The sequence below is a fragment of the Thalassophryne amazonica genome, chromosome 12, assembly GCF_902500255.1.
Source record: "Thalassophryne amazonica chromosome 12, fThaAma1.1, whole genome shotgun sequence".
Classification (NCBI taxonomy): domain Eukaryota; kingdom Metazoa; phylum Chordata; class Actinopteri; order Batrachoidiformes; family Batrachoididae; genus Thalassophryne; species Thalassophryne amazonica.
This window is the reverse complement of record NC_047114.1, coordinates 39,508,467-39,535,218: the sequence shown is the minus strand read 5'-3', so window position 1 is coordinate 39,535,218 and position 26,752 is coordinate 39,508,467. Positions and strand designations below refer to the sequence as shown.

Here is a 26,752-nt window from a genome sequence, read left to right as displayed (position 1 = left end):
GTTTGGAGGAAACCAGGCACCATCCCTACAGTGAAGCATGGTGGTGGCAGCATCATGCTGTGAGGATGTTTTTCAGTGGCAGGAACTGAGAGACTAGTAAGGATTGAGGGAAAGATGAATACAGCAATGTACAGAGACATCCTGAATTAAAACCTGCTCCAGAGTGCTCTTGACCTCAGACTGGGGTGACAGTTCATCTTTCAGCAGGACAATGACCCTAAGCACACAAGCAAGATATCAAAGGAGTGGCTTCAGGACAACTCTGTGAATGTCCTTGAGTGGCCCAGCCAGAGCCCAGACCTGAATCGAATGAAGATCTCTGGAGAGATCTGAAAATGGCTGTGCACTGATGCTCCCCATCCAACCTAATGGAGCTTGACGGCTGCTACACAGAGGAATGGACAAAACTGCCCAAAGATAGATGCGCCAAGCTTGTGGCATCATATTCCGGAAGAATTCCTCCGCACGTCTGTCTCAATGTGCCGAAAAAGTGCTGATGTCCACGTCTTTTCACAATTCCTGTGCTAGTCAGACGACGTCCCGGATAAAACACAGCGTCCAGTTTGGAAATGAACGGCACATTCCACTGTTACAGGAGTTTTTGTCATGGAAAGAGGAGCGGAGGCTTCCCGCGTCGCGGCGGTGCCGCATGGCGCACAGCAACACCGTGATGAAGCCTCACGAGACATGTTCTGGCATGTCCAGGCACATCCACAATTTCTCGGATAATCACTCGATGGAAAAACCACCGACAGCTGTCTGAACGCCATCTCAAAGCCGTCCTGTGAGACCAAAATGGAGGTGGTTTTGTCTCGTTCCAGTTGCGAATCCATCATGACACGCGAAGCCTCCACTCGGCTTTCCATGACAAAATCTCTTGTTAAAAGTGAAATCTGCCGGGAAAATGGTTGATGTCCAGCTCTTGTGATAACCAGAGAAATGGCACACGACGGTCCCGGCTCCACAGAGCCATCCGTTTAGAAATGATCCGGTGGTTTGTGGCTCTCGATGGCGGCACGGAGCGCGGCGCGACGAGCGTCCTTAAAGCTGTAGTAACAGTCCTTATTCTCTGTGAAGCCCGTAAAATTTTCACAGAAAGCCAGATAAATTTTTCGAATTGTTTCCAGCTGCCAGTCTCTAACAGTTTCTGATAAAATTCTGATGGAAAAAAAGCCCAAATCATTCCGCCATTTCCTGACAATGAAAATCCGCCGAGGGGGCTGGACCACTCCTCACTCGAAGCCTGCTCACAGGCGAATGACACAACCGACAGGCGTGGAAAAACTCACGCATGCGCACGAGGGTTCAAGCTTGTCTGACGCAATCACATGTGATTCAAATGTATATGGTTTTTGAAAAAAATAATAAGGTCCGATACTTTTCTAATAGACCTCGTACATGCTATTTCTTAGTTTTTTATTTTTAATCATTTGCAATCATTTCAAAAAACCTGTTTTCATGTTGTCATTATGGGGTGTTGTGAGTAAAATTGAAGGGAAAAAAATTAATTTACTTCATTTTGGAATAAAGCTGCAACATAACAAAATGTGGAAAAAGTGAAGCGCTGTGGTTCCGGATGCACTGTATATCTTGGCACTGACATACAGCCACGTGTTCATGTTGCTTGTGATTCCAATTTACTGTATGGTTATTAAATCTGGATCCTAACCATGAATGAACTAATGAGACAGTGATGATGCTGGGTCATTACTTGCTCTCTGCGCTGATCAACACACATTTGTTTGTTTTGGACAGTGGTGCATGCATTCTTCCGCTCTGTTGTATTTTAGTTTGGTGTGAAGCCACCTGTGAAGTCAGCTGTGCAGGATTTGGCGTTCCCTTCACTGATAGAAGAGATTATTGACTCTGATCCTGCTAGGAAAAGGTATGTCTCTATGACCAGCAGACAGGAGACATTAAGGACAGCGGGGATTTGGGAAAGGATGAAATTGCAGTGAAGAGGAATTCGAAGAACGAGAGAATTAGAAAATCAATGTTGCTGCTGGGGGTGGGGTACAATTAGCTCCACAATACAGTATGATGCATATCATGACACATAATTACATCACTGTTCACATTAGTGTTCAGAATAATAGTAGTGCTATGTGACTAAAAAAAATTAATCCAGGTTTTGAGTATATTTCTTATTGTTACATGGGAAACAAGGTACCAGTAGATTCAGTAGATTCTCACAAATCCAGCAAGACCAACCATTCATGATATGCACACTCTTAAGGCTATGAAATTGGGCTATTAGTAAAAAAAAAGTAGAAAAGGGGGTGTTCACAATAATAGTAGCATCTGCTGTTGATGCTACAAACTCAAAACTATTATGTTCAAACTGCTTTATTAGCAATCCTGTGAATCACTAAACTAGTATTTAGTAGTTGTATAACCACAGTTTTTCATGATTTCTTCACATCTGCGAGGCATTAATTTTGTTGGTTTGGAACCAAGATTTTGCTCTTTTACTAGTGTGCTCAGGGTCATTGTCTTGTTGAAACATCCATTTCAAGGGCATGTCCTCTTCAGCATAAGGCAACATGACCTCTTCAAGTATTTTGACATATCCAAACTGATCCATGATACGTGCTATATAGGCCCAACACCATAGTAGGAGAAACATGCCCATATCATGATGCTTGCGCCACCATGCTTCACTGTCTTCACTGTGAACTGTGGCTTGAATTCAGAGTTTGGAGGTCGTCTCACAAACTGTCTGCGGCCCTTGGACCCAAAAAGAACAATTTTACTCTCATCAGTCCACAAAATATTCCTCCATTTCAATCAATCAATTAAGTTTATTTCTATAGCACTTTCCAACAGTTTTCACTGAACCAAAGTGCTTTCCAATAGCACCAACTAAAGATAAAATAAAAGAACAGTATGAAAAACACACATAAAAGCATAATAAGAGCATCCAAATATAATAAAAATAGACCAAAAAAAAAGCGTCAAAGCAATTATGTGCAAAAAGCTGCCCTGAGCAAGTACGTTTTTAACTTAGCTTTAAACACAGGCAATCTATTAATGGACCCCAGTTAAGGAGGTAATGCATTCCACAATTTAGGACCTGCTACTGCAAAAGAACGGTCACCCCATTATTTGAACCTGGACCTGGGAACCTCCAGAAAGGTTTGGTCAGCAGACCGAAGTGCTCTGACAGGGTTGTGTGTTTTTAACAGGTCACATAAATAAGAAGGTGCAATGCCATTTACAGCTTTAAAAACAAACATTAACAGTTTAAAATCAACTCTAAAGCGAACTGGAAGCCAGTGCAGGGAGTAAAGTACAGGAGTGATGTGGCTGTGCTTCCTGGTGTTGGTCAACAGGCGAGCAGCAGCATTCTGGACCAGTTGGAGCCGGTTTAGGGAGTCTAGAGTGATACCAACATAGAGTGCATTGCAATAGTCAATCTGGGAGCTGATAAAAGCATGCATAGCCTTTTCAAGGTCCTTTTGGCTTAGAAAGGGTTTGACTTTTGCCAAGAGTTTTAGCTCTTTAGTTTTAGTTTTAGCTCCAAACAGAATACACTCTGTTTTGGCTTCATTAAGGTGCAGAAAATTCTGAGCCAGCCAGTCCTTAATATCCTTAAAAGAGTTATGTATGGAGTCCAAAGCACTTGTATTATTAGGCACAACTGGCATATAAATCTGAAGGTCATCAGCATAAAAAATGAAACTGAAGAATGTATTTAGTGATGACTGAACTCAGTGGAAGCATGTACAAAGAGAACAAAAGCGGCCCAAGGATACTGCCCTGGGGCACACCAGTGGTCAGAGGAACTGTGGAGGAGGAGAGGCCATTAACCATCACCCTGAAAGTCCTGTTGGTCAAATAAGACTGAAACCACTCCAGGACAGTCCCCCGGAGGCCAACCTGCTGGGACAGACGTGTGAGGAGGATTGAGTGGTCCACAGTTTCAAACGCGGCTGTTAGATCCAACATCACCAGCAGCACAGGTTTCTTAGAGTCCAATGATAAAAGAATGTCATTTTGTACTTTTAAAAGAGCTGACTCAGTGCTATGTCGAGATCTAAAACCCGACTGAAATTTCTCTTTAGGCCAGTTGATGTGTTCTTTGGCAAATTGTAACCTCTTCTGCACGTCTTTTATTTAACACAGGGACTTTGCGGGGGATTCTTGCAAATAAATTAGCTTCACACAGGCGTCTTCTAACTGTCACAGCACTTACAGGTAACTCCAGACTGTCTTTGATCATCCTGGAGCTGATCAGTGGGTGAGCCTTTGCCATTCTGGTTATTCTTCTATCCATTTTGATGGTTGTTTTCCGTTTTCTTCCACACATCTCTGGGTTTTTGGCCATTTTAAAGCATTGGAGATCATTGTAGATGAACAGCCTATAATTTTTTGCACCTGCGTATACGTTTTCCCCTCTCCAATCAACTTTTTAATCAAACTACGATGTTCTTCTGAACAATGTCTTGAACGTCCCATTTTCCTCAGGCTTTCAAAGAGAAAAGCATGTTCAACAGGTGCTGCTTCATCCTTAAATAGGGGACACCTGATTCACACCTGTTTGTTCCACAAAATTGACGGACTCACTGACTGAATGCCACACTACTATTATTGTGAACACCCCCTTTTCTACTTTTTTTTACTAATAGCCCAATTTCATAGCCTTAAGAGTGTGCATATCATGAATGCTTGGTCTTGTTGGATTTGTGAGAATCTATTGAATCTATTGGTACCTTGTTTCCCATGTAACAATAAGAAATATACTCAAAACCTGGATTAATCTTTTTAGTCACATAGCACTACTATTATTCTGAACACTACTGTATGTAGAAGGGAATCTGTGATGAAAGTTTAACTTAAAGAAAGAAATTATTCAGAAGTATAAATTGTTATTCTTGATGTTGTTTCCTATCTGTACATTTGATTCATCTTTTGATTTTTCTGCAAGAGAATATTTCTTCCATGTAGTAGTTGATGTTTCATGATATTATGATGCTTGTTCAAAAATGTCTTAAAAAAACAAGAAGTGGGCACAGAGGGTCAAAATTATGCATAGAGGCTCAAATACATAATACATTCACTTAAATATTTTAATAAGTGATGCTAATGGTTCTACAATGTATTTTAAAGCGACAAGGCTGAGGCCTATTAACTCCTTGTTAGTGATCATGATTGACTGCAACTGGCAGTTTCTCTTTGCCAGCATATAAACAATGTGTTTGACAGCCCTCATTGGACTGACCAACGCTCAGAACAGTAAGAAAAAGCCCACGGAACTCAATAAATTGATACAGTGAATCATCATATTCTACTTCATAGGCTGGAAAATCATTTTGGGATTACTGGGAGTGCCCTTGCATGGCTGACGTCATACTTGACCAGTCGCTCTCACTGTGTTTTGTACACCAACACTACCTCTAACCTTAGTGACATGAAATTTGTGGTTCCACAGGGGTCTGTCTTAGGCCCCCTGCTTTTCTCCCTTTATATAGCACCCTTTGGGCACATATTGCAGCGTTTTGGGATTACCTTTCACTGCTATGCAGATGATACTCAGTTATATATGCCAATAACTGCTGGCAATCTCGTTCACATAAAATCCTTAGAAGATTGCCTTGCAGCAGTGAGAAGTTGGATGTCAAGAAACTTCCTACTTTTAAACTCTGATAAGACTGAAATGATGGTTCTTGGTCCAGTGAGACATCGGCATCAATTTGAGCAGTTAACACTCAGCTTAGGCTCGTGTGTCATACATCACACTGACAAAGTGAGGAACCTTGGGGTAATTTTTGATCCTTTGTTGTCCTTTGGCCTCCATATTAGAAATATTACTAGGACTGCTTTCTTCCACCTGCGAAATATAGCAAAGATTCGTCCCATCCTGTCTATGGCTGATGCTGAGACCTTGATCCATGCGTTCATCTCTTCTAGACTGGACTACTGCAATGTTCTATTTTCTAGTTTACCGCAGTCTAGCATTAGGGCTCTCCAATTGGTTCAAAATACTGCAGCCAGACTTTTGACACAAAGTAGAAAGTTTGACCACATTACACCCATTTTGGTGTCTCTTCACTGGCTTCCTGTCCCAGTGAGATCAGATTTTAAGGTTCTGCTACTAACCTATAAAATTATTCATGGACTGGCTCCTCCCTACCTAGCTGACCTAATTAAACCTTACGTATCGGCCCGGTCTTTACGTTCTCAGGGTGCAGGACTACTTTGTGTCCCTAGGATGAATAAGAAGTCATCGGGTCACAGAGCTTTCTCTTATCGTGCCCCTGTTCTGTGGAATGGTCTCCCAGCGTCAATAAAACAATCAGATTCTGTGGAGATTTTCAAGTCCAGACTTAAGATGCACTTCTTTTCAATTTCATATGGCTAGCATACTGGTACAGTTTGTTTTACGCTTTTTACTCTTTTAATTCATGTTATTAGTAATTGGAGCGGGCCGTGGCCCCAACTTTACCTAAATTCTGGGTCTTTTAGTGAGGCTTAGGGCTAGCGGTCGGCGACCACCTTTGTATTTCTTCTGTTTTTCTTATTGATTAATGCTGGCAAATTATACAGTATTTTTTTTGTCTTTCTGATGCCTGATTCTGTTTTTTCTGTGTTTAAGGTGCAGCTCCATCCAGAGATGGGAGTTGTATTTGAGTTGGCAACCCTCCTGTCCTGTGCACCAACAGCAATTCTTGCATATTCGTCCGTGAATTGTTCTGTGAATTGTTTCTGTAATTTATGTTTGTAGCATGGCCCAAGCAGAGGGTCACCCCTTTGAGTCTGGTCTGCTTGAGGTTTCTTTCTCAGAGGGAGTTTTTCCTTACCACTGTTGCTCTGGGGGTTGGTAAGGTTAGACCTTACCTGTGTGAAGCGCCTTGAGGCAACTCTGTTGTGATTTGGCGCTATATAAAGGAAAATAAATTGAAATTGAAAAATAAAGATCTAAGGAGAATTGTAGATTTACACAAGTTGGGAAGGTCTCTTGCAGCCATTCCTAAACTGCAGATTCCAAGATCATCAGTTCAAGTTAGTTGTATGTGTCACCACTTTGCCAAGGTCTGGAAGAAAACCCAAACTGTCACCCTCAGATGAAAAGAAATTGGTTAGGATGTTCAGGAACAACCCACCAACCACTAACGCACCTTCAAGTGAGACTGTCCACATGTACAAGCCAAATACCTTCTGGACAAATGTTTTATAGTCAAATGAGACAACGATTGAGTTATTTGGCCACAATGACATGAGTTATGTTTGGAAGAGTAAAGGTGGGGCTTTCAAACCTAAGAACACTGTACAAACTGTCAAGCATGGTAGTGCTAGCATCATGCTCTGGGTCTGTTTTGCTGCCAGTGGCACTGGTGCATTGCACAAAGAGGATGAAATAATGAAGGAGGAGGACAGCTTCCAAACTCTTTGTCACATCAAATCAACAGACAGTTGAAAACTGGCCACAACTGGGTGTTCCAACACAATGTTGCCAAACACATCAAACTGGTTGCGGTTGGATAAAGGAGGCTAGCATAAAGCTTCTGGAATGGTCTTCCCAAAGTCCAACCTCAACTCTACTCAAAATTGGTGGACTACGCTTAAAACCTGGGTCCACGCCAGGAAACCAACCAATTTTAATTATCGCTACCAATTCTGACAAGAAGAGTGGCCAGATATCCAGAATTATGCCCGAGGCTTGCTGATGGGTACTAAAAGCATCTAGTCAAGGCGCAATTTGACAAGGGACATTTAACCAAATATTAATGGGGGTGTTATGTATATGTTTGAGCCTGTATGTGTAATTTTGACCCTCTGTGGATTGGAGAACATCTAAAACAAATTTTGAATTATTGAATGAATTATTAATTGGGAATGAAAGTGAAAACTTGTTTCAGTGTCTCATCAAATAGTGTTAAATCAGTGCTGGTATCAGCACATTCTACACCATCCCACCCACAGCAGGAAACAGATCAATATGCGGCATGCGGATCTAAAATAGGAGAAGTGACATCACTCCAACAGGTCGACTCCGTAAGATTCTCTGCTCTCATGGCGTTCCCACCACATCATAATAGCAGACAACGGAACCCAATCGAACTCAACATTATCAGAAAACATTTTGTCCAGATTATAAAATAAAGTGGACTGACTGACGAGTGATCAGAGTGATCTAGCCTGTGGATGTCATCACAGCATCCCTGCTGCAGCTTCAGATCTGCTTCATGAGGGTCTGGTACTCCCTCTGGTGGGTGAACAGGCGCAGGAACACCTTGTACTTGCTCTCATAAAAGCTGAAAAAAAATGTATAGACAAAATATTTACATTAAATGCAGTATTTTATATTTAATTTTAATGTAATAAAACAGGCAGGCACTTTGTCACATGACTCACAGATACTGATTCTGATTTAACTGTTACATTATGTTTATGTCTGCTGATTTGTTGCTGAAACTACTCAAAAATCAAAGAAACAATTTTCATGAAAGCAAATGGAACAGTTGAGGCTCAGTGCAACCGCATTACATTTTGTGGCAGATTCTGTTATAGTGTCAGGTATAGTTTACAATGTGTTTTTTGCTTATTATTTTATTTTTTTCAACAAAGGATGTTTTGCACATTGGCAGACATGTGCTCCAATGAGTGACTTTGTATTTTGGTTTCATCTTGATGAAAACTGAAACTATAAAGTGAATGTTACTGTTGATATCAAGGAGATTTTACATATTGTGAAGCAATACAATATAACATTTGAAGAAAAAAGTAGAAAGTAATATATAATGATCAGCACCCCGTAGTAGACATGACAGCGGCTGAGAGAAGCCACTTCCAAATTACAATTCACTTCCAAATTAACACAACAGGAGCAAAAACAAAAAAACAAAAAGACAAAGACACACACACACACACACACACACACAGAAAACATCTGCATCTAATCAAATCAACAATAGGTAGTTGCATTAAAATATGTCTTGCAAACTGAGGAAACCCAAATGTAACCTACAGCATGTACAACAATTGGATTTGATAATGTGTCAGCTGCAAATTCAACGGACAACGGACCCAAAAACACAGACACACTGCAAATACCTACAACCTAAACAGAGTGTCAAAACACAACGGAACTACCACTCATACTCATCACTCACGCATCTTCAACCGCTTTTCCGGGTTCGGGTTGCGGGGGCAACAGCTCCAGCAGGGGACCCCAGACTTCCCTTTCCTGTGCCACATTGAGCACCTCAGACTGGGGGATCTTGAGGCACTCCCAGGCCAGTGTGGAAATATAATCTCTCCACCTAGTCCTGGGTCTTCCCAGGGGTCTTCTCCCAGATGGAGCCTGGAACACCTCCGTAGGGAGGCGCCCAGGAGGTATCCTTACCAGATGCCCGAACCACCTCAGCTGGCTCCTTTCAACGCGAAGGAGCAGCAACCCTACTCCGAGCTCCCCATTTCGGCCGCTTGCATCCATGATCAAGTTTTTTCGGTCATGACCCAACCTTCATGACCATATAGGTGAGAGTAGGAACGAAAATTGACCAGTAGATTGAGAGCTTCACCTTTTAGGGTCAGCTCCCTTTTCGTCACAACAGTACGGTAGAGCGAATGCAATACCGCACCTGCTGAGCCGATTCTCTGGCCAATGTCACGCTCCATTGTCCCATCACTCGTGAAGACCCCAAGAGATTAAAAAAAAAAAATCTTAGAAGTACATAACAAAAAGTTATGTAATTATGCAATCAGTTAACTTCACACAAAATGGTTTGAACTCATATCAGCACATCAAATCCTTAGCATGTCACAATACACTGAGTTAAAGGTTCAACTAAGAAATTATTTAACTGTGGACAATGTGACATTCCAATTACATAAAACACCAAATATAGTTTCACTTTTACAATAAAAATGACTTTCACACATTATTCAGGCAGAAAACTTTCTCCGTTTCACCTCTGTAGTTCATGGTCCGGGTGTAAAACCTTTCCAACTTTAGCCATTTTCTCCATCGCTTCCTGAAACATTAATAGTAAAGAAAAATTTCACAAATTTAATTTTGCCATGCATGTTCAGTTTAAGACCATGCGCAACCTAGTGTGTCACTACAGATCAACCTCACAAAACGATATCACCTCTCTGCCCTACTTGTTGCTTGCACGTTATATATTGATGGTAATGAATGTTTTGTGGTGATATATATATATATATATATATATATATATATATATATATATATATATATATATATATATATATATAAATGGTCAACCTCTGTCTTGGTGGCTTCCCTCAGTCTCCTTCCAGCATGGTCAATTTTTGAGAAGTGCCTACTTCACTCAGATTTACTATACTGTTGGTATGTCTTGATGATCAATGTAAATTAATTCTAAGACATATTCAGTTACTTGGAAATATTCATGCACTCATCCAGACTTATGTCAAGAAAACTGGCTGTAAACGTAATGATTTAACTCTTGCATCCTGATATGATATCCAGATATTTAGAATGAATTTCCCCAACTTTTTTTGGGATGTACTCCAGACCTTAAATGCAGGAATGGATGTACAGACATTCCTACCGTCTGCAATGAAACAGAAAGCAAAGCAAATGTAAGAATTACTGTGTGTGGGATTTGTTTTTCTTTTTTGCATTCTCCACACTGTCCCAACATTTTCTGAATTTGGGGTTGTAGTATTTTTAAAATTTCCACAATTTTCAGTCATATTGAGATCTGGACCGTTTCCTAACCATGTCATTGAGTTTATAAGACTTTCCTGTTGAAACGTTTTAACACTCTTTGCTCTGCGGTAAGATGACTCACCGTCCTGACACATTACGCCACCATCACCACATCCATTTTCTTAATCAATGGCATGTGAAAACTACGGAGAAATCCTTGTGATACTGGTGAGAAAAATATTCCAAGACCACAAGTTCTTATTGTCTGGCCATTAATAGGAACTCATGGCCACACAATAACTGTGGTTTGTTTGTTTTTTTAATACCTTTTATAAGAATGTTGGTTGTACTTGCACCATATTTTAGACCCTGAGAACAACCAATATCATTTGCCACACTAAAATGTAAGAATGCATTAATAATCTCAGTATGCTTTTTGATGCTTGTAAAAATGCATTTTGAGTTCATTTACAGCTCTCCCTTAGTGGCTAGCACTGGTGCCTCATAGCAAGAAGGTCATGGGATAACTTCCTGCCCTTTCAGTGTGGAGTTTGCATGTTCTCCCCATGTCTGTGTGGGCTTCCTCTGGGCACTCCGGTTATCTCCCACAATCATAAATATGCTACTAAGGTCTGCTCCTTTCTCTGCCCCTGACCAAGGCAGCGTCTCTACATCTGGAGTTGGTCCCCGGGTGCTGAACTGTGGCTGCCCACTGCTCCTAGTGGTTGGATTGTGTCTAACTGTAATTAGGACGGGTTAAACGCAGAGGACAAATTTCGTTGTTTGTATGTATGTATGTACAATGACAACAAAGCTCTTATTCTTCTACTGCAGGCACCCCACTGATACCCAAGTATTACTTTCATTCAATGTTTCTCGTGAGATTATGAAAAGTAAATTTGATCCTATTTACTACGTTAACTGAAGGTCGTTCTCTGTCAATTTCAAATTCTGTGTACAGATGTGGACATACATTTACATACACCTTGGCTAGCAAGCAGCATTGGCATTGATGGGCCACCGTTGAGAAAATGTGGACGAACGATCCTGCATTTGTCCCATCACCGAAAAACCTGCGAGAGCGCAAAAAGGAACAAAACAAAATTGAAACTAATAAAAGAAAAATGAAGCAAACGCTGACCTTGATGCTTTAAACCAAAACATATGCATAGCTGTTTGTGGCTGTGCACACAGCCCTGGCTGGAACGTGCATGTACGCATATGCACGGCTGGAATGTGTGTCCGTGTGTGCACAGCCACTCCAGCCACAAACAGCCGGAACGCGAGTGCACGCACAGCCACTCCAGCCACAGTCAGCTGGCGTGGGCATGTGCACACAGCCTTTCCAGCCACAGATGGCTGGAACATGCGTGAATAATTAAAGTAGTTGAGAAAATGTTCTTGCCGCGATTGTTTCTGCATGCAAACGTTGCTCTTCATCCCACACATGGACGAGTCACGTTCAGCTCATCGGATCTTTAGTTACTGATCCGTTCAGATATCGTCAATGTTCGTCAGACTTGGGAGGTTGGACAAAGTTGGATGACAGTCAAACGGAACGCTGACAGTACGGGAACTACGCAAACGATGAGGAACCGTCAAGACAGACAGCAAAAAATACGAACAAATTGAAGTTGTCAGGATTCGTTCACATTTTTCAACAGTTTCAAAATTCTGACAACGCGCCAGCTACAGACACGAAGCTGGACGACAGTTAAACGACGTCTACGAAAGTCAACGTAAGTCTAGATTTGTTGTTTTGTTTTGGCTTCTGTGTCCTTCGTTAATGCCTTGTGACCGGGGCTTTAGAAAGAAAAGAAACTTGAAAAAAGAATGTTGATTTGACTACCATAAGCCTCCTCCACTGTTGTTTCAGAGAATTCATCCAGTTCACCCAACTGGCCTCACAACTGCAGATCACATGCAAAAACACCAGCCTGGGACTACAACAGCCAGCTTCTTCATCTGAGAAATCATCTGAACCCATCCACCCAGACAGATGGTACAACAGTTGGTTTGGCCAACAAAAGGATTTCTTGACAAACTCACAGAAACCAAAGGTTTAGCATTATAATAATCAGTATAACACAACATTCCTTAAAAAAAAAAATGCTCAGATGACCTGCCATCTTGTCGATGATGTCATCACTGCATCCTGGTGGGGACATATGTGATTCAAATTTTTGTGCATTATTTTTTTCATGCGTTTATTTCATGACAAATGGTTTGAAGTCTATTTGCCTTTTCATGGTAACATAAGCGTTTTTAAGATGGTTCCTAAGGAAGAAATGGACTTGTGGAGATCCAAAATTGTGCTCCAAGTGCCTCTTTTTTTTTTTTTACCCTGTTCTTATTTGTCATCATGATTGTTCTTACAAGTCTGGAAATGTCTGTGCTGTTTTAAGAAGCTTTTATTTTGTTAGTATATGTAAACTAGTGACCCACTGATAATCTCACATAGCTAATAACATATGCAGTAACTCTGTAACCAATATGGAAACAAATAAACATTCTAACTGACTTAACACACATGCTGTGTGATAAACTGCAATATGTGCAGTTATGGAAAACTGAGTTTGAATGTTTTTAACTCGTGTATATTAGTTTAAGCCCCAAACTGGATGTTCCACTCTACCTGAATAGTGTTGTAGTCCTGTGATGCACATGCACCCAGGACAGCTGCTCCAACTAACACAGCATCCATCTGATCTGGCAACACCACAGGTAATCCTAAAAATATTAACAAAATCAAGGGTCATGGGTTTGTGAGTGTTCACTGTGATGATAGCGTTATTAGTTAGCTATTGTGTAACAGACAAAAAGCTGGAGGTTTTGTAATAACATCGCCCTCTAATTTCACACCTGTGGCATTGGCATGAATCTGTACAAACAGGGGATTTTTGCTCAACCCTCCACACAGGAAGAGGGTTCTGATGTCATGTCCTGCATCTGACATAACTTCCAGTATATGGCGTGTACCAAGCTGAAATAAGACATACAAGGGGAACAGGATTACAAGAGATACACGTTTTCACCAGACGTTAAGGTACTATTAGAGCACCATATGTCCTCCACAGGCTCAGAGTGAATAAACGGTAAACTTACAGCGAGGGCTTGAATGGTGGCCAAATAAAGCAGAGCCAGGTCATCCAATGTGTGAGAAAGAGAGAGTCCGATCACCTGTGAGACATTCAAAGTATACAAAATTTATAAATGGAAATCAGCATTCAACTCAACTTTATTTAAAGAGCACTTTCGACCAGCCAAAAGTGCTGTACATGAAGGTCATAAAAACAACAAAGCAACTCAACAACAATAAAAACAGCAATAAAGAAGCAAAACAACTAAAACAGAGCAAGGTCTCATATTGTGTTAAAAGACAGTGAATAAAAGTGGGATTTAAGATTGGTTTTAAAACAGACAGTGAAGAGGCCTGCCTAATGTGCAAAGGTAGATCATTCCAAATTTTTGGAGCTGCAACAGAAAATGCTTGATCCCCTCTGAGCGTTTGCTTGGACCTCGGCACATCAAGAAGCAACTGATCAGCTGACCGGAGGCACCGTGCAGGGGCGTAGGGGTGAAGTATCTCAGAGAGGTAGGGCGAGACAAGGCCATTTAAAGATTATAAACAAATAAAAGAATCATAAAATGAACCCTAAAGTGCACAGGCAGCCAGTGGAGGCAGGCCAGGATCGGTTTAATGTGCTCCCTCTTTTGTACTCCAGTTAGGAGATGAGCGGCAGTGTTCTGAACCAACTGGAGATGTGCAAGGGAGGACTGGCTAACTCCAAAATAAAGTGCATTACAGTAATCCAGCCAAGAGGTGACGAAGGCATGGATTACTGTTTCAAAGTGCTGATGTGTGAGAAAAGGCTTCACCTTAGTAAGCTGCCTAAGGTAAAAGAAACTAGACCTAACTACTGCACTAATTTGGCAATCCAATTTAAAATCACTGTCCATCTTAAAAACCCAAATTAGTAACAGTACTATTTGCATAAGCTGCCAATGGACCAAAATCAACAGGGGAGGATACACAGGAGCCGCTAGGGCCAAACACTGTCACCTCTGTTTTCTTATCATTAAAATTTAGGAAATTTAGGGCCATCCAGGCCTGAATATCCTCAAGACATTACAGCAGAGGTTTGAGAGAAAAAGCGTCACTTTTTCTCAAGGGGACATATATCTGGCTGTCATCAGCATAACAATGAACAGCTACACCATGTTTTCTGAGGATAGACCCTAGGGCAGTGGTCTCCAAACTATTCCAGAAAGGGCCGAGAGGGTGCAGGTTTTCTTTGCAGCCACTGACTTCAGCAGGTGATTTCACTGATGAACTCATCCCACCTGTTCAAAGGGATGTTAATCAGTGAAATCATCTGCTGAAGTCAGTGGCTGCAAAGAAAATCTGCACCCTCTCGGCCCTTTCTGGAATAGTTTGAAGACCACTGCCCTAGGGGAAGCATATACAGGGAGAAATTCAAGGGTCCTAAAACTGAACCCTGTGGGACCACATGTAAGAGTGGAACGGAGGAGGATTCACAAACCCCAAGACCAACACTCATAGTCCTGTCTGCTAAATAGGACCTAAACCAGTCCAGGGCACTACCACCAATGCCCACTAGCTGCTGCAATTGAGTTGAGAAAATACTGTGGTCTACAGTATCAAAGGCTGCAGTAAAGTGGAGCAAGACAAGAACAATGTAGTTGCCACCATCATTTGCCATTAAAATGTCATTAAAAATTTTAAAAGGGCATTAACCAAAAAGAGTTTCATTCACTCAGAAAGGGCTGATGAAAGCTTTGTTGTCAGCTCTTTCAATGTTTAACCGAGACACCATTCATATCACATTTTCCGTGCACTGGTAACAACAGAGGACTTGGACAGCAAAAATCTAGAGGAGTGGATGAGTGAAGTCGTCTATCCCAGCCAGCTTTTGCAGACAGTAAGTCACTGTTTTTAAGTTCCTTTTAGCTTCTCCCTTTACACCAAAAAAAGGATTAGGCCACGTTCAAGCGCAGCCTGACTGACTGAGGATTACACCGACCACCTGTGCTTACGGTCCCGTGACAGGGGCTCAGCGCTCTCCTAGACTCAGCACCTCCCCCTGCCTTCACTGCGCATGCGTCATGGCGGAGTGCTAGCAGCGATTAACAGATTATCGCCTCGTTTCTCCATAAAACTGGTCTGTTTTTGCTTAAACTGCCTCATTTCTGCTTAAAACTGACTTTGGAATGATTTAAGAGGTTTAACGTTGTCATCTGATGGTTAATAATCACGTTATTCTGTTTGACTGCTTCAGGTACTGAGAGTCAGACAGAGAGAGTCTCAGGCTTGCTGCTGTTGCTCTGTGATTGCTCCCCCATCTTTTGTGTGGAAATGATTGTTGCATAAATGCTTCACATATCTGTCGCTGAGATAGATGGTGACTGGAGTGCAGTTTTAAGCAGAAACAAGGCAATAATTGGTGAACGCAGGGGCAGTGCTGAGACAGGGGAAGGCTGAGCTCCTGACACAGAGAAAGATCCAAAACTTGTCAAGATGTGAAAAAATAAATAATTACCCAGGAAAACAGAAAGGGTTACACTAAATTTGAGAATCTGCATGATGGCGCAGCGACATTGTGCCACTGCTTAGGGAAAGCCCTATTGATGTTTAAAAATGTTTATCCGACTACGCGATTAAATAATTGCTAGAATACTCTATTTGAAAAATATTCTGTAGCTGCAGCCCTGGGAGCATCCTTATGTTCAAACATGGTGTTTGTTATGGACAGTCCATGACTTGCAGAAGTCCAACAACAAACGACCGCTTGGGTTTAGATCAAGGAGGTTGTTCCTCCCAATCACACCTCTCCCGGTGTCTCCGTCATTGCCCGTGTGTGCACTGAAGTCCCCAAGCAAAAAACGGAGTCCCCCACTGGAGCTTCATACAGGACTCCATTCAGGGACTCCAAGAATACCCGGAACTACTGCTCGGTGCATACGCACAAACAACAGTCAGATTCCCCCCGCCACCCGAAGGCGCATGGAGGCAACCCTCTCATTGACCAGGGTAAGCTCTAATGTTGCGGCGCTCTGCAAGGCGCTAATAAGTATCCCCACACCGGCCCGGCGCCTCACACTTTGGGCAACTGCAGAGAAGAATAAGATTCAACCCCTATCAAAGAGTGTGATTCAGGAACCAAGGCAATACCAGTTAGGCCCACCAGACCTAACTGGTATCACTCCACCTCCCACACAAGCTCTGGCTCTTTCCTCCACGGTGAGGTGACCTTCCACACCCCTAGAGCTAGCCCCTGCCACCTGGGTTTGGTCTGTCGAGGCCCTCGACACTGCCACCCATGTGACAGCGCGCCAGACAGACAATTTTTAAAAAAAAATTCACAGATAATGTTAATATTGCAATATAATACAACAATTAAGTAATTTAGTTTAAAATATTTGGTAAAACATTAGACACCTTGTTTTCATTCGGGACCACAGGAAAAAGTTCCTTATTTTCATTAGTCATGAAGTTATTTTTAAAAGTAAAATCTTTTTATTTTTAATCAGATCCGTGTCTTAAAAAATGTATCTAATCTGAACTGTGGTTTTGTGATCTGTGACACCCCTACTTATGTGGCAAACCAGAAAATAATATGTTACAGTAATCAGTTCTGGAGGACACAAGAGAATGAATCAGTGCTTCAGCATCAGCCATACACAGGATAAGTCTATTCCTTATTCACTTCTCAAAAACCACAACAAGATTTTAACTCCAACTTTGATGAATCACACAGTCACCCACTGACAGTTGAACATAACAAAAACAATAATAGTCACCCTTCTCCGACTTCAAGCACCGAAAATTAGAGGACGTCCAGTTTTTCACTGAAGCCAGACATGCCTGCAGAATTCCATTATCCTGGGCTTCGACTGTGCTTCGTCTGTGCTTCATGCTACCTCTCTTAGACAAAGCATTTCATCTTCACATCTTAATATGTTGAATCATGTTAAATTGAGAATACTGTCTCCTCACCATGCCCTTCAAGGTGGGGTCAGCCAGAGGTGATCTGTTACCGTGGAAATCTGGCCACACGTGAAGACTGGAACCCAGGCAATCCACAAGAGAATGTGCCTTACTCATCATACTCAGGTGGTTGTTGAGGTATCTGTAGATGTTCTTGTCACTTAAAGGAAGAGTTCACAAACAAAAACAATCAATGAGGGCTGAATTCATTCTAATAAAAAGACAATACAGCTGCTGTTGTGAATATTTCCAGTGCATCCTGAAAGTATTCACAAGCTTCACTTTTTCCAGATTTTGTTATGTTACAGCCGTATTTCAAAATGGAGTAAATTTTTTTTCCTCAAAATTCTACACACAATACCCCATAATGACAATGTGAAATTTTTTTTATATAATAATAATTTTAAAAAACATACATAAGTATTCAAACTCTTTCCTCAATACTTTGTTGATGCACCTTTGACAGCAATTACAGCCTCAAGTCTTCTGGAATATGATGCCATAAGTTTTGTGCACCTATTGTTGGGCAGTTTTGCCCATTCCTCTTTGCAGCACCTTTCAAGCTTCATCAGGTTGGATGGGGAGCATCGGTGCACAGCCATTTTCAGATCTCTCCAGAGGCTGGGCCACTCAACAACATTCATAGAGTTGTTCTGAAGTCACTCCTTTGATATCTTGGCTGTGTGCTTAGGGTTATTGCCCTGCTCAATGATGAACCATCACTCCAGTCTGAGGTCAAGAGCGCTCTGGAGCAGGTTTTCATCCAGGATGTCTCTGTACATCGCTGCATTCACCTTTTCCTCAATCCCGACTAGTCTCCCAGTTCCTGCCACTGAAAAACATCCCCATAGCATGATGCTGCCACCACCAGGCTTCACTGTAGGGATGGTGCCTGGTTTCTTTCAAACATGACACCTGGCATTCACATCAAAGAGTTCAATCGTTGTCTCATCACACCAAAGAATTTTGTTTCTCATAGTCTGAGAGTCCTTCAGGTGCCTTTTGGCAAACTCCAGGTGGACTGCCATGTGCCTTTTACTAAGGAGTGGCTTCAGTCCGGACACTCTACCATAGAGGCCTGATTGGTGGACTGCTGCAGAGATGGTGGTCCTTCTGGAAGGTTCTCCTCTCTCCACAGAGGAATGCTGGAGCTCTGACAGAGTCGCCTCCCTGACTAAGGGGCTTCTCCCCCAGTCACTCAGTTTAGGTGGGTGGCCAGTTCTAGGAAGAGTCCTGGCAGATCCAAACATCTTCCATTTATGGATGATGGAAGCCACTGTGCTCATTGGGACCTTCAAAGCAGCAGAAATGTTTCTGTACCCTTCCCCAGATTTGTGCCTTAAGACAGTCCTGTCTTGGAGGTCTACACACAATTCCTTTACACTTCATGCTTGGTTTGTGCTCTGACATGCACTGTCAACTGTGGGACTTTATATGTAGACAGGTGTGTGCGTTTCCAAATCATGTCCAATCAATTGAAGGTGGACTTCAATTAAGTTGCAGAACCATCTCAAGGATGATCAGTGCACCTGAGCTCAATTTTGAGCTTCAAGACAAAGGCTGTGAATGCTTAAAATGCATCCAGAAAGTATTCACTACACTTTTTCCACATTTTGTTATGTTACCTTATTTCAAAATGGATTAATTTTTTTCCTCAAAATTCTACACACAATACCCCATAATGACAATGTGAATTTTTTTTTTTTTTAAGATTTTTGCAAAATTATGACAAATAAAAAAGCTAAGAAATCTCATCAGTATTCACAGCCTTTGCTATGAAGCTCAAAATTGAGCTCAGGTTCATCCTGTTTCCACTGATTGTCCTTGTACTTTGGGTCAAGGATGGACGCAGCAAAAACAGAAAGTTGACTGGACTAACATTTTTGGTGAAATTGGGGATATTAGCTAACAACAATGAACAATGGATGTTAATAATTACATTCTGGACTCATGTCATTCCAGCAGGGGGCAGTAAATCATCTATATATTAAAAGCGAAGTAGCTTCTGTGTACGTGTACGCATATGTGTGTGTGTGAACCTTCGAACACGGAGAACTGGGGAGAGCTGACATCTGCTGTTTGGTATACTTACAGTAGTGTTCAGAATAATAGTAGTGCTATGTGACTAAAAAGATTAATCCACGTTTTGAGTATACGCGTATTTCTTATTGTTACATGGGAAACAAGCTACCAAGGTAGATTCAGTAGACTCTCAAATCCAACAAACCAACCATTCATGATATGCACACTCTTAAGGCTATGAAATTGGGCTATTAGTAAAAAAAAGAAGTAGAAAAGGGGGTGTTCACAATAATAGTAGCATCTGCTGTTGACGCTACAAACTCAAAACTATTATGTTCAAACTGCTTTTTTAGCAATCCTGTGAATCACTAAACTAGTATTTAGTTGTATAACCACAGTTTTTCATGATTTCTTCGCAACTGCGAGGCATTAATTTTGTTGGTTTGGAACCAAGATTTTGCTCGTTTACTAGTGTGCTTGGGGTCATTGTCTTGTTGAAACACCCATTTCAAGGGCATGTCCTCTTCAACATAAGGCAACATGACCTCTTCAAGTATTTTGACATATCCAAACCGATCCATGATACCTGGTATGCGATATATAGGCCCAACACCATAGTAGGAGAAACATGCCTATATCATGATGCTTGCACCACCATGCTTCACTCTCTTCGCTGTGAACTGTGGCTTGAATTCAGAGTTTGGGGGTCGTCTCACAAACTGTCTGCGGCCCTTGGACCCAAAAAGAACAATTTTACTCTCATCAGTCCACAAAATATTCCTCCATTTCTCTTTAGGCCAGTTGATGTGTTCTTTGGCAAATTGTAACTTCTTCTGTACATGTCTTTTATTTAACAGAGGGACTTTGCGGGGGATTCTTGCAAATAAATTAGCTTCACACAGGCGTCTTCTAACTGTCACAGCATTTACAGGTAACTCCAGACTGTCTTTGAGCATCCTGGATGAATGGGTGAGCCTTTGCCATTCTGGTTATTCTTCTATCCATTTTCATGGTTGTTTTCCGTTTTCTTCCACACGTCTCTCTTGTTTTTTGTCCATTTTAAAGCATTGGAGATCATTGTAGATGAACAGCCTATAATTTTTTGCACCTGCGTATAGGTTTTCCCCTCTCCAATCAACTTTTTAATCAAACTACGCTGTTCTTCTGAACAATGTCTTGAACGTCCCATTTTCCTCAGGCTTTCAAAGAGAAAAGCATGTTCAACAGGTGCTGGCTTCATCCTTAAATAGGGGACACCTGATTCACACCTGTTTGTTCCACAAAAGTGACAAACTCACTGACTGAATGCCACACTACTATTATTGTGAACATCCCCTTTTTTACTTTTTTTTTTTTACTAATAGCCCAATTTCATAGCCTTAAGAGTGTGCATATCATGAATGCTTGGTCTTGTTGGATTTGTGAGAATCTACTGGATCTACTGGTACCTTGTTTCCCGTGTAACAATAAGAAATATACTCAAAACCTAGATTAATCTTTTTAGTCACATAGCACTACTATTATTCTGAACACTACTGTATATATTTTGAGTCAAGGATGAACACAGTAAAAATGGAACACTGATATGACTAATATTTTTGGAGAAATTACTGATATTACCTAACAGTGAGAAATGGACGTTGATAATTACATTCTGGGCTCACACGCTGTCCAAATCATTATAGAAACTTTGCTTAATTTATTACCACCCTTGAAACGTGTCAGCTACCCATTTTATAAACGCTACCCAATCTACAGCCTGTGGATCCCCACGGGCAACACGCTGCTTTAGATATAATGTTTTTGGTTTCATTTTTGTTCTTGTTCCTGGTTTTGTTTCATTAACTGGTTCAAAGCCTTGCCTGGAAGTAATAAGGATCTGGGGAGTTGTACAGAAAACCTTACTAAGTTTGTATTAAATGATTTTATGAGTCAGCTAGAAAAGATTGACAGCCACTGCAAGTCTTTTTCTTTTTTTTTTTACAGTCGTAACATATCAGCTGACCTTTGCTGGGCCTGTTGTTGGAGCTGGGCGTAGGCTGCATGGCCCTTCACCATGTGGTCAATCTGTAGGAGCGGGACAGCAACAGTTACACACAGATGTCACTGAATGGATACTAATGCTGAACATATCAAGACTCGTGACACAGAAAGTGTTTCTAATGGCCGAGTCATACGCGGCACACGACGATTCCTGAACTAAGGGAAAAAAGTAAAAATGTCACAATTCGTTGAGAAAAGGTGGACAAAAGAGCTTTAACACCGAATAGCCTGCGAAGCAAGAGCACAAAAGGGACGCAAGAGGAAATAAATGAAATCGAAGCTAATGATCTTGACGCTTTAAACAAAATGCGCCTGGAGCCATAGCTGGAGCAATGTGTGTCTGCATCTCTGAGTTCCAGGACTCACTGCTGGGACGGAGCTCATAGCGCCTAAGTCCTGGAGAAACTGCAAACTGAAGCTGTGGAGATCTGTGTGCACATCAGTGGACCACCTGCTCTGGTTCCTCATCCAGAACAAAAGAGGGATCATCTCCTTCATCATCAAAATCCTCACTGTCTGACGACACGCTGCGCACTCTGTCTTGCTTCAATTAAAAAAAAACAAAAAAAAACTCTGGTGTGCCGTGGTCACTGCTGTATCACATTACTAAGCTCTCTCTCTCTCTCTCTCTATTGATTTATAACAGAAAACTGTCAAAACAGGGAATAAAGTTAGTGTAAAGGTGACTGAATATATCAGAGCAGTAAATTGATCAGTCACGCGCATTGACTCACATGTGCCGTTATTCCACGAGCTGCAGCTGATCCACAATGTGAATTCTGCCTTCCAGAACAGCTCTTTATATAATCATTTGAATTATCTACCTGTTGCCACATGTACATAAGGGCTGGATTGTCATCCTTACACTCATATTGTTATATTTAATTAAAAATAATAATAAGCACACGCAGGAGCTGCTGCTGCGTTCAAGTAGCGGCAGCAGCAGCGTCGAAGTACCGTCGGAGATTACACAACTTTTTTGTTGTTTCAAATTCAGCAGTTGCTTGTAGCAAAATAACCGCATCCACACAAAAGATTAATTCTTCCCTATATAAGGTGCCTGAGCCCATTGAATCTGACTCCCCACCTAGATTAAAAAAAAGTCCAAGCAAACAAGCCGAGTTTGCTCTGTAATTTCCGACGGTACATGAGCACAGCAGCACTCACAAACCAGCTTCTGTACTGTGTGAAAACGTTCAGCTGGTCGAATTAAGTCAAACTAAATGCTAACGTTACAAAAACTAAGCAAACGATAAAAAAAACTCAAAATGACAGCAAAATGAAACACGGACGAATTGAGGTTTTCGTTGCCCTGATGAAGCATCGCTGCAGGAACGAAGCTGAGTGAAGGTTAAGCGATGCCAACAAAATGCCAGATTTCTTGTTTCGTTAGGACTTTGTTGCCCTTCCTTAAGTGAGTGTGACTGGGCCATTATTTTTGCTATTGAATCATCTAATTATTAATTTACCACACACTAGTACCTGTATAAGTAAGGATTAAACAACGAGAAGCCGTGCATATGGTTTGAATGCACGACGCGGAGTCTAAAATACCACGACGAACTGCATTCAAACCGTATAATGCACGGCTTCTCGTTGTTTAATCCGCTTATACCATGGTCCCACATAGTGAGCTAACACACAAATATTTATTTAAGCTAACAGAACATGATAAAAATGCGTACGTATTTGGTACTATTTTATGCCAGTCTCAAGATATTTTCATCCTTGGCAACTGTTCTCTTCTTTCCCATCTTCAATCTTGTCCAGTTCGTCCAATGTTAAATCTTTATGCCGTTGCTTTTGCTGTTCTTCTCGTTAGACATGGAGTTACAGACCAAAATGAGAAAGTGACATTGGGGTTTAATACGATGATGGACAAAAAATACGAGGGCTGTCAATAAAGTATAGGTCCTTTTTATTATTTTCAAAAACTATATGGATTTCATTCATATGTTTTTACGTCAGACATGCTTGAACCCTCGTGCGCATGCGTGAGTTTTTCCACGCCTGTCGGTGACATCATTCGCCTGTGAGCACTCCTTGTGGGAGGAGTCGTCCAGCCCCTCGTCGGAATTCCTTTGTCTGAGAAGTTGCTGAGAGACTGGCGCGTTGTTTGATCAAAATTTTTTCTAAACCTGTGAGACACATCGAAGTGGACACGGTTCGAAAAATTAAGCTGGTTTTCAGTGAAAATTTTAACGGCTGATGAGAAATTTTGAGGTGATTCTGTCGCTTTAAGGACTTCTCACGGTGCGAGACGTCGCTCAGCGCTCTCAGCCGCCGTCGTCAGCCTGTTCAAGCTGAAAACCTCCACATTTCAGGCTCTATTGATCCAGGACGTCCTGAGAGAACAGAGAAGTTTCAGAAGAAGTCGGTTTCAGCATTTTATCCGGATATTCCACTGTTAAAGGAGATTTTTTTAATGAAAGACGTGCGGACGGGTCCGCGTGTCGGGACGCAGCCGACGCGGTGCGGCAGCACAGGAAAAACACCTCCGTGTTGATAACCATTTGTAAAATCCAGGCGGCTTTTGATGGCTTTCAGTGGAGTGAGTATATGAGAAATTGTTTAACAGCAGGACATGTTCCAACTTGTCCTTAAGGCTTCCAACAGAGGTGTTTTTCCTGTGGCGGAGCGTCGCGGCGGCTGCGTCCCGACGCGCGGACCCGTCCGCATGTCTTTCATTAAAAAAATCTCCTTTAACAGTGGAATATCCGGATAAAATGCTGAAACCGACTTCTTCTGAAACTTCTCTGTTCTCTCACGACGTTCTGGATCAATAGAGCCTGAAATATGGAGGTTTTCAGCTTGAACAGGCTGACGACGGCGGCTGAGAGCGCTGAGTGACGTCTCGCACCGTGAGAAGTCCTTAAAGCGACAGAATCACCTCAAAATCTCTCATCAGCCGTTAAAATTTTCACTGAAAACCAGCTTAATTTTTCGAACCGTGTCCACTTCGATGTGTCTCACAGGTTTAGAAAAAATTTTGATCAAACAAAGCGCCAGTCTCTCAGCAACTTCTCAGACAAAGGAATTCCGACGAGGGGCTGGACGACTCCTCCCACAAGGAGTGCTCACAGGCGAATGACGTCACCGACAGGCGTGGAAAAACTCACGCATGCGCACGAGGGTTCAAGCATGTCTGACGTAAAAACATATGAATGAAATCCATATAGTTTTTGAAAAAAATAAAAAGGAGCTATACTTTATTGACAGACCTCGTATATATATAAAAACCAAGACCTGCATCTTGGTGGAGGTTTGCATTCTCAGAGTGACGTCTAGGTGTTAATGTCACTACGTAATGAAATTAACCTTTTCTTTGTGTCTGTTGTGGACACACATGACAAATCACATCTGTAGTTGAAAGTTGTTCTACTGCTGAGCTCAGTTCCACAGTGTAGATTTTTTTTTTTTTACTGTCTTTGTTGGGTTGTTGATAGAGTTAATCAAAAACAAAACCATCAAATTTCACTTGTGAAAAGAGTGGACTAGAGCAGGAAAATAAATTGGCACATTTTAGGAATAGCAGTTCTCGAAATTAAAGAAAGAAATTAAAGAAATTAAAAAATTAGAAATTAAAAAAAAGAAGAAAGAAATTAAAGAAATTAAAAAAAAAAAATTATCAGGGTTCTCACCAGTATTTTTTCCACAGCACAGGGGGGAACTTAGCGGGGCATGGCCACGCAATGAACGTTGCAGGCACGAGTATTGTGGGAGGGTCCAGGAGCAGCCCACCCACCCTGCCCCGCCCCAGAAATGTTTTCAATTTTTAACCCTTTGAAACACTATTTTTTTTACTTTGTGTTGCTAACTGGGACGTTAAATAACGTGCAACTTGTCCTTTAAAAAAGGGAGAAAAAAGACAAAAAAGCCCCCTATACTCATTAACTCATAGCATAGGGGCCCCCTATGCTCAACTGCGCTGGCAAGAACTCTGATTTCTGATTATCTTTATGCCTATCAACTTTTAAGGACTGACCAGCCTCCCTGTAGCACTCTGTCCTCCCTCGTTGAGCCACAAGCCGGGCACCATGGCAGACATGTAGGGGCCCCACACTCCTGGTACAAACACAGGCTGCTGGCTGATCTGAATCAAATGAAGATGAACTTCTTAGCTCGATACAACAGGACATAGAACCACCTACTGCTATTGAGTTGTAAGGCAATTAACAGTTAAGAGCATCTAAGATCAGCTATGTCATCACTATGAACAGGCACAAGAATGAGGCACCCTGAAAGTCAACCAGGGGTCTGGGGCCCGCTGTACGAGTTCTTGGGTTTCAGGCAAAATTAGATCCAAAGCCTCATTTTGGCAGCCAAGCAGAATGTTGGAAGAAAAAAAATAAATAAAGAAAATAATCTGGAATTCTTCACCCAGATCATCCTGTGTGTGTGTGTGTGTGTGTGTGTGTGTGTGTGTGTGTGTGTGTGTGTGTGTGTGTGTGTGTGTGTGTGTGTGTTCTGTACACCACCACAATGGAGTCAAAATGAAACAATCGAAGTATAGACTTTCAGGTTTAATTAAGGGCGTTTAGCCAAAATAATCACATGAACAATCTATATTATAGCCAAGTGGCCTCCGTGTGCATGTATGCGTGCGTGAGTATGGCTGCGATCATGGATAAATTGGGGAGAGCTGACATTTGCTGTTTGGTACACTTATTAATTTTGGGTCAAGGATGAACACTGTGAAAATGTAAAGTTGATAGGACTAATATTTTTGGAGAAATTAGCGATACTAGCTAACAACAGTAAATAATGGACATTGTGCTGCAATGCACCATGGGAGATCAGGGTTTTAAATGTTATCATTGTGGTTCACGTTATTTTAACAGGGTTGTTAATGTTGTTGATTTATTGTGTTTCGTAGTTCAATTGGTTTCGTCAGTTTAGTTAAGTGTCATGTTGCCGTTATTATGAGTGAGAAGTGGGGATGGGCACTGATAAGATTTTATTGATATCGATGCCATTATTGATATGATTTTTTTACTGATTCCCTTATCGATACCTCTTGTGAATTTTCTGTGTAC

General features: G+C 41.6%; 1 protein-coding gene across 4 annotated transcripts in view; it reads right to left on the bottom strand.

Annotated features, from left to right (window-relative positions):
- Window positions 1-8,003: 8,003 nt before the first annotated feature.
- The window catches only part of fggy (FGGY carbohydrate kinase domain containing), a 75,093-nt gene continuing 56,344 nt past the window's right edge, over window positions 8,004-26,752 (bottom strand). For all 4 annotated transcript variants that reach the window (XM_034182738.1, XM_034182737.1, XM_034182739.1 and 1 more), the window contains 8 exons: window positions 25,702-25,809; window positions 21,679-21,740; window positions 17,661-17,811; window positions 13,748-13,822; window positions 13,505-13,625; window positions 13,278-13,372; window positions 9,916-9,977; window positions 8,004-8,255 (listed from right to left, as the gene is read on the bottom strand). In XM_034182738.1, coding sequence (XP_034038629.1) covers window positions 8,174-8,255; window positions 9,916-9,977; window positions 13,278-13,372; window positions 13,505-13,625; window positions 13,748-13,822; window positions 17,661-17,811; window positions 21,679-21,740; window positions 25,702-25,809 — 756 coding nt within the window. In that variant the 3' untranslated portion in view covers window positions 8,004-8,173. The remainder of the gene's footprint in view (window positions 8,256-9,915; window positions 9,978-13,277; window positions 13,373-13,504; window positions 13,626-13,747; window positions 13,823-17,660; window positions 17,812-21,678; window positions 21,741-25,701; window positions 25,810-26,752) is intronic.